Raw genomic sequence first — 9,264 nt, forward strand, 5'->3', positions numbered from 1 at the left:
CATTTCTGCAAATATTTAATTATATCTTTTCATGGGACAACACTGAAGAAATGACATTTTGATACAGTGGTCATCTTGGAGGTGTGTTTGGGGTCATTATCGTGTTGGAAAACTGCCCTGCGGCCCAGTTTCCAAAGGGAGGGGGTCATGCTCTGCTTCATTATGTCACAGTACATGATGGCATTCATGGTTCTCTCAATGAACTGTAGCTCCCCAGAGCCAGCAGCACTCATGCAGCCCCAGACCATGAGACTCCCAACACCATACTTGACTGTAGGCAAGACACACTTGTCTTTGTACTCCTCACCTGGTTGATGCCACACACGCTTGACACCATCTGAACCAAATAAGTTTATCTTGGTCTCATCAGACCACAGGACATGGTTCCAGTAATCCACGTCCTTAGTCTGCTTGTCTTTAGCAAACTGTTTTTGGGCTTTCATGTGCATCATCTTTAGAAGAGGCTTCCTTCTGGGACGACAGCCATGCAGATCAATATGATGCAGTGTGCGGCGTACGGTCTGAGCACTGACAGGCTGACCCCCCCACCCCTTCAACTTCTGCAGCAATGCTGGCAGCACTCATACGTCTATTTTCCAAAGACAACCTCTGGATATGACGCTGAACACGTGCATTCAACTTCTTTGGTCGACCATGGCGAGCCCTGTTCTGAATGGAACCTGTCCTGTTTAACCACTGTATGGTCTTGGCCACCGTGCTGCAGCTCAGTTTCAGGGTGTTGGCAATCTTCTTATAGCCTAGTCCATCTTTATGTAGAGCAACAATTCTTTTTTTCAGATCCTCAGAGAGTTCTTTGCTATGAGGTGCCATGTTGAATTTCTAGTGACCAGCATGAGAGAGTGTGAGAGCAATAACACCAAATTTAACACACCTGCTCCCCATTCACACCTGAGACCTTGTAACACTAGCGAGTCACATGACACTGGAGAGGGAAAATGGCTAATGGGGCCCAATTTAGACATTTTCACTTAGGGGTGTACTCACTTTTGTTGCCAGCGGTTTAGACATTAATGGCTGTGTGTTGAGTTATTTTGAGGGGACAGTAAATTTACACTGTTATACAAGCTGTACACTGACTACTTTACATTGTATCACAGTGTCATTTCTTCAGTGTTGTAGCATCAGTCTTTTTTGCATTTATGTTTTATCATGTACACGGCCATTAAGTAACTTTACATATTAAAATATGTTGGATGGAAGGCTGGAGAGCTGACTCAAGGAATTTAAGCATTATCATCAGCTTACATTAGCTAGCCACACCTGTGAAATCTGCTTGTGCCAATCATCATTTTAGCTGACAGAATTCATGGTGGTCAGCTAGAAATGAGATGCTGCTTTCGTTTACTTCTAAGTGGAATCGACCTGGTGTTTCAAGGATCACTACCACTTCAGTATTTAATCTGCCTCCGCTATCACTGTAAACTGCATGTGTGCAATGTGAGAATGAAAAGCTTGACAGAATTAGCAACAGTAAGGAGGGCGGGGCTTATCCAAGGGTCAATTTCAGCTGACCCATTTTTTAACACAACAATGCATGAAGCTGTGTATAGCTCAAAGTGTCTACGTTTACATATTTATGTAGGGTACGTTTCAGGTTTTCTCAGCCTGTTTTCACAAATATAATGGCATCACAGAAAAATCTCCCTCTCATAGCCAAGACTTCTTAGTTCGTCCCAGCCTGGCCATGTTGGCCAGCTTGACCTTCACTTTGTCTCTCCTCTCTGGACTTCTCTTGGAGGTGCATTCCACAGTTGAGTCTGTCTCAAAGGAGATAGCAGGGGCATGTGTGAGCAGACCTCCAGTCTTCTCTGGGGCCATGGCTGCTGGGGTCTGTAGGACCAGTTGGCCCCTCAGAGAGTGCCTGAGCTGCAGCAGGAGGGGGTTGTGGTTTGAGTACAGTCTGACTGTGTCCCTCTCCTGACTGCAGCAGGTGGAACAGGCTGAGCACAGGATGCGGAAGATATAAATCCAGCCCAGGTAGTGGAGCTCTGCGATGTTGAGCACAAAGCAGCCAAGGCTGATGCTGAACATGAAGTTCAGGAAGATGGTTTTCTCAGTGGCACGTGAGACAAAGCAGTCTGTACGAGTAGGGCAAGGGTAGGTCTCACAGCGGTACAGGTGAGGCACCTCAAAGCCGAACAAGAAATACTGGCCTATCAGGAAAGTGATCTCCATCACAGATCGTAGTAAAACATGAAGGATGTAAATGAGCAGAACTTGGTTGGACTGCTGGGTGGGATCCTCTCCTACCTCACCATAATCCTCATCTAGAAAACTTTGTTCTACTCCTTCTTGCTCCCTTGAATCCCATTCCTCACTGTAATGAGGACAGTAGGTAGGCATGCCCACCCTCAGGTCCTCCATGCCATCTTTTCCCATGTGCACACACCTGTGCCTGGGAGGCCTCTGAGCTACCACCTGTGCCCTCTGCCCATCCAGCTTCTCATCCTTTGCAATCTTATGCAGAACAAAGACTATATAGAAGATGGACGGGGTGGAGACAAGCACAATCTGGAAGACCCAGAAGCGCAGATGCGAAACAGGAGCAAATGTGTCATAACAGACGTTGTTGCATCCAGGCTGCTGGGTGTTACAGGTGAACTTGGACTGCTCGTCGCTGTACACGGCATCACCCACCAGGGCCACCAGCAGGATACGGAAAATGAGCAGCATTGTGAGCCAGATCTTGCCTATCACTGTAGAGTGGTTCTGCACCTCAGACAGGAAGCGACCCAGTATGGACCAGTCACCCATGGCTTAACCTGAGAAGGAAAGACAAAGATGATGTCATCAGCGTTATAATACTTGGACATATCAGGGAATGAGGTTTCTGCCAGTGGTTATTACCCTTTTTGGAAGCAGAAACTAAGTAATTTTATTATTACTCAACTGTTCCTGCTTTACCTGATTTTTTCTAGTCCAGGGCTCTGCAACCTTTACAATCAAAAGAGGCCAAAAAAGGAAAAAAGAATTGTCTGGAGCCACAACTATTAAACTTTCCCAGAGGACTTTTCTTTTTTTGATTTGGCATAGCTAGCTTATGAAGACTCAAAGACCCCCTTTACAGTTAAATAATGCAAGAATCAATTTACACTGTAAAAAAAAAAAAAAAAAAAAAAATAGTTGAGACAACTAAACATTTCAAGGCAAGGTACAAAATAGATTTTTGAATTTTAGGCCCAACTTAAACTCTTGAAATTTTAATTTACTTGTTTTCTCTAGATAAACTTGAATCTTTGAGTTTTAGAAACTCATACTACTACTACTACTACTACTACTACTACTACTACTACTACTAATAATAATAATAATAATAAAAATAAAATAATAAAAAAATGTATTTCAGAATTGTTCACAGTGAGCTGTGAAACTGATTTGTCATTATTTTGGTGCTTGAAAAATGAATGGTTTTAATTGAAGACATTAAAATTTCTCGTTTTTACAGTGTTACCTACAACAATGATAAAATGAAAATTAAAATGTAAAAAATAACTTTTATTTATTTCCATATAGTTTCCATATAATTTGGGAGCTACAGGAGAACAGCTAAAGAGCCACAGGTTGCAGACCCCCGTTCTCGATCTTTCAACTTGAGCCTACTTGAACTCTCTCAGTGGATGAAGTCTGCTCAGCTGTCAAAGAGTAGGTTCTGTTGTCTTAATGTGACCTCAGTATGAAACTTCTGTCATGTAATCAATCTGTCACGTTATCACCTGCCTATTTTGTCAAACAACCTGAATACCATTAGCTAATCCATTTATTCTGGAAAAGGAAAGATGTTCTAACTTTAAAATTCACAGAACTGATGGACACACTTCACCGTGAGAGAATCTGATTTCTCATTAAGGACAAGCTGAGAGATTTTGAGAAGATTTGCAGATGGAACCAAATTTAAAACACAGTTGGGACCGAGACGCAGATTTTGGTAGATGGGGGGAGTTTGGGACCATGAGATGGTTTTGAGATGTTAATTTTTTCCTTTTTTCCTCCCAATTCTATATTATTTATGTATTTATTTTAGATGTAAGGAGAATGTATCTCCTGTGTTTTTGTATTTTGTTTGTCTGTATGGAAATGAAACATGGTATTACCATATTCTGTAACCCTTACAATCAGGCTTCACAAAAAAAAATATTTGAAAAACAATTTTGAGAAGCTATATGGTGTACAGGACAGAACCTGAGATACTGTGGACTGTAAGCACAGGTTTGCCCATGTGCACCGGTCCATCATCAACCCAGGTGATGATTAGTCAGGAAAAGTAATGATACAGCGATATATGATGTAATGTTGATCTGCCTGCTTTGATAAAAGTCATGTAAATAAACAATGTAAACTGTGTTGTCACTTTTGTTTTGCATCAGTGATTAGATGGAAGCTAAAAAGAGTAGAGAGGTAAATACTGCTATGTTTAGGCAACCCCAAACCAAACTGGATTTCTCCTCAACCTCTGTGGTTTTATTTTCAAACTGCTCTATCATGTATTTTGTTGGAATTCACTTAAAAACAGTTTTCATTGTTTTTTTAAGCAGATCATTATTTTAAAAGGTCAAAGGTAATTAATCTAAAATATATTTGTGCCTACCTATGAATAAGTTGTTATGTATATCTTTAAATCATAAAGTGTAAACTACACTTCAGGTTCCCAAAGTTCCAGAAAGATTATTGAAGCCATGTCCTCTGTGCCTCTGTCAGCTAAAGCCCTGATGCCTGTATAAATGTGTGAGTTTGTAACTCATTTCCAGTCTTCTCTCTTGTCAGACATAGTTAGACAAACTACTTTGTATTGTACAGTACAGAAAACATAAAAATGAAGGGTAACAAAATGCAGTAAACTCACCTTAATGTAACCTTGAGCTTTCCAGAATAAATCCTTACAAAGTATCCTTTGCCATGCAGTTTGCATGGCTATTTTCAATCTTAAAGCGTTGATGAAATGAATCCTGTTGAGCGTGGTAAGGCAGAATAGGCTGACCACACATATTGAGCCAGTCTATCTGAAACTGGCATTGTGCTATGTGGCTACAAAGGCTGGCAATGTACAGTGCAACAAAGATTTCAAACACACAATTGGGGGGGTTCCTTTTCTGAACAGCCGGGAACAGTCAAACAAAAAGCGTATGGAACAAGCTAGCAAGGGAACACAATGCAGGCTTATGGAAAGGTTGTGTATTTAGCCAGCTCGAAAAATACAAGTTAAGAGAGGAATAAATCATTCTACATTTCCTTTGTTTTCCAGATAGTGCCTCAAACATTTTCAGGTCAGAGCTCAGGGTAAAGAACCAGTGTAGTTCAGTGAAGTCCACAGAACACACAGAAAAATCCTTCAAATTGAGTCAATGAGTATTCAAGTACTGCAGATCAGTCAATCCCAAAGACTGGGTGGTGACCCACAGGTGGATCACAAGAGGTTTTACTTGGGTGCCCAAATAAATAAATGACTATGGAAGAAATACTGCAAATTTAAGATTAATATCTGCAGTACACCTTTTATAAAGTATTTAAAATGTGTATATTGTCTTACTGATGAGAGGAAAAAACAAGAGCCTGTTAATTCTACCTAAATGCCCTTATTTTGTCTTGTTTAGACTAAAATGTCCTGTGCTGTTTTCCTGATGAGAGGAAATAAAAACAATGAGATTGCCTATTAAATCAGCCTAAATGAATTTATTTCTCATTTATAAAGTTTTAACATGTGTATATATTTTCAATAAAGTATCAAGATGACATTGGGTGATACAGAAATGGCAGTAGAATGGTCAGGAATGTTCATTTATGTATGATTGAACTCTTCCCAGAATTTATTGATAAGGCTCTTTTTGACATGGGTCACAACGGGTTGTCATTTTTAAAAAGTGGGTCCCCAGAAAATAGGTTGGGAAACTCTGCTGTAGATTATAAAATGGCCGGTCAACAAAAAGAATGTAGTTTGGACACAGTCATGGTTGGTAGTAAGTAAGTTGCAGAAATCAACTGTACTCCAGTCCACTTTCAGAAACAATAATCACAGTAAATATTACCCAGGGCTTTGTCAGTGGCTATCTGTTTTTAAAGGTGCTCTATAAGGAAAAAACAGAGTTTACAAAGTGCTTGGACAGACAAAGTATGTGAGCAGGAGACAATATAACGATTGACAGCCAACACAACGAGGCCAAACAGTAAGACAAAATAAACTTAAGTAAAATTAAGACACAAGCAAAAGACACTAAATCATAAGAAAAGAGGACAAGACAGAAAAAATAAGACAAACTGTAAAGGAGATGAGAACAGGAAAACAAGAAAAACATAAGAATAAATAAAAATAAACAAAGAAGAATGCAGAGATGACATTACATGATGTTGTCTAATCAATATAAATACTTAAAATGAATGAAATGGATAACAATATCACATCATGTAATGAAAACATAAATTAATACAAATAGAAAGAATAAAAAGAAAATATATTAGATCAAAGTCTATAAAAGAGGGTTTTAAGAGGTGATGTTACTGATTCTGCAGCCTAATCTCCTCGAGCAGGTTGTTTCACAGTTGAGGGCCCTAACAGAAAAAGCACAGTCACCTTTAGATTTAATCATTGTAATCATATCTACACAAAGAGAAATGGCATAAAAAACAACCAGATAGATTAATTTCACAGTTATTGGACCCCATTTATCAACAAGACCTGACTAACACAAACTAGCATACATACACACACTGACAGATCCTCACCCACACCTCCCCCTGCTGCTGGTGACACCAGTGCCCCCATCCCCAACGCAATATTTCAACTGTAGTACAGACAGACATCAAGCTCTGCCAGGACCTCCATACTTCATTAAGTAACACCTCCAAATATCAGGTATAAACTATTTATTTACTTATGTATCTTTTTTAAATTTTATTTTACTTTTAGGTTAAAGTATGTGTAGTTATTATTATTATTAGTATTAGTAGTATTGTTAGTATAATTATTATTATTTTAACCTTTTATTACCCAAAAAAAACAAAAAAACAAAAAACAAAACAACAATGTCAATATCATTAGAAATGTTAAGGTTTGCAGGTGTACAGTTGTGTTTTGTTTGTTTGTTGTTGACTTTGTCTGTCCTTTTCTATCTTGTCATTGTTTTATCTGTAAAATCTCTGTATTGTTTTTGCACCAATTAATAAAAACAAAAAAGAAACAAAACTATATGAATGTGTTCATTCAACTCTCTTCATTAACAGCCACTGAAGTCAGGCTACCTGCCGAACTGTAAACATGCTGACATCACACACACCCGTCTACAAACCAGTCATTGTCAACAGGACACAGGTATGACTCGTAAAGTTCTTTGATCCACTTGGATATCTGCAATGTGAAACCAAACCTAACAGAACCAAATGTAAACAGTGTCTCAAAAAAAAGAACCTTGGTCTGGACTTTTAGGTGTGAAAGCACCCTATGTCTTGACTTTGGAATGACCAAGACGGCCCTGCCTGTTAGCTTGTAGTCTACAACTCTGTCTGCCACCATCTGCAGCCTCTCAAACTTACAAACCAATGCAGAGCACACTGGTCTAGAAGCAGTGCACTAGTGACAAAATGTGCAGTTTGCTTTGGTTAGGACAAAACAAAACAACACAGATGAGAATAACGTGTAGTCTAGCTCAAGCTGTATCTCCACCTAAAACCACAAACTGTCATTTTTATATTTCTGCTTGTGTTAAACAAACCTGGTACCGTTTATTAATCAGTGAGCTGTTAAGAGCATGGCTCTAGGGATGACAGAATGAATCATGCTGACTTTACTGATCCCTTGACTCTTCCTCTAGCACCACCATGAGGTTGATTCAAAGTGAAACATCTTCTCAACCACTGGATGGTTTGGAATGATAGCAGCAACAGACATTCAAGGTTTCTACAGGCTGAATTCTTGTAAGTCCGATCCTCTGTCCTCTCCTCAAACTCAAAATCTACTTGATGGATAGGCGTGTTTTGGACATATCATGGTTCCTGTATCTGATTAGCGTGATCCCCTGACTTTTCCTCTTGAGCCATTAGCTGGTTGACATTTTCGGTTATTATTCAAATATCTCAACAGTGTTGGAATGATTGTTGTGAAATTTGGGCAGACCTTGAATGTCCCTAGGACAGGGGTCTGCAAACTTTATGATCAAAAGAGACATCTTTGGCAAAAAAAAAAAAAAAAAAAAAAAGAAAAAAGAAAAAAAGAATCTGTCTTGAGCCACAACGATTTAATTCTCTCTTTTCCCAGAGGGCACTGTCAAAATTTTGTTGACAAAAGTTTTTGGTGTATAGGTTACATATTTTCTAAAAAAAAGTTGAGACAACTAAACATTCAAAGAAAGGTATAAAATAGATTTTTGAGTTTTAAGCCCCATTCTTGAGCTTTGAAATAAACAAATTCTTTGATTGAGGTAATTTACTTGTTTTCTCTAGATAAACTTGAATCTTTGAGTTTTAGAAACTCATACTACTACTACTACTACTACTACTACTACTACTACTACTACACCTACTAATAATAATAATAATAAAAATAAAATAATAAAAACATGTATTTCAAAAATTGCTCACAGTGAGCTGTGAACCTGATTTGTCATTATTTGGGTGCTGAAAAAATAAATAGCTGCAATTGAAAATATTGAATTATTAACCATTATTAAATTTCACTTCAATAAGTTTTCTCAAAAGTTTTTGAAATACAAATTTTTGGTGGGGTTCTAATACTCAAAGATTCAAGTTTATACAAAGAAGAAAAGTAAATTTTCTCAACATTATTAGTTGGTAAAACAGCAAACTGCAGTAAAAACCCTAAATCAGACAGATATTCTGAATGTGCTGTACATGTCCAAACAATGCTCCTAAAACTAGAATAATACTGGAAGATTCCACATGTCAGAATATGCCTAAATTAGTAAATCTAGTTACTCAGTTGCCCAGCCAGACAAGTGGATAAAAGAATTCAACTCTCAAACTATTCTGATTATCAATTAATTATCAAAGTGATTTTTCATGGAAAAAAAAACATTAGTTGATAAAACTTTTTCAGAACTTAAGAGTTCTCAAGAGGGCCCAAAACTCAAAAATCTATTAAAATAAGTTTCCTTGAAATTTTGAGTTTGCTCACTTTTTCTAATTTTTACAGTGCAGATCCCTTTGACCAGAAATATGGGCTTTTCTTCTGCGCAGCATCTGTACCTCAGACTTCAAACTGTGGGCTTGTTGGTTTGTTAACAGCACGGAGTTGACCAT

General features: G+C 38.3%; 1 protein-coding gene across 1 annotated transcript; it reads right to left on the bottom strand.

Moving 5' to 3' along the window:
• Positions 1-1,508: 1,508 nt before the first annotated feature.
• LOC146327342 (gap junction delta-2 protein) lies at positions 1,509-2,775 on the bottom strand. The gene has a single exon (XM_084716305.1). It carries the CDS (start codon positions 2,773-2,775, stop codon positions 1,669-1,671), a length of 1,107 nt encoding a protein of 368 aa, XP_084572431.1. The 3' UTR covers positions 1,509-1,668.
• Positions 2,776-9,264: the final 6,489 nt, after the last annotated feature.

This window comes from Lutjanus erythropterus, chromosome 4 (genome assembly GCF_056507025.1).
Source record: "Lutjanus erythropterus isolate fLutEry1 chromosome 4, fLutEry1.hap2, whole genome shotgun sequence".
Lineage (NCBI taxonomy): Eukaryota > Metazoa > Chordata > Actinopteri > Lutjaniformes > Lutjanidae > Lutjanus > Lutjanus erythropterus.

Bases quoted from the DNA above. Each gene is read 5' to 3' on its own strand.
- LOC146327342 (XM_084716305.1), bottom strand. From the start codon at position 2,775: ATGGGTGACTGGTCCATACTGGGTCGCTTCCTGTCTGAGGTGCAGAAC.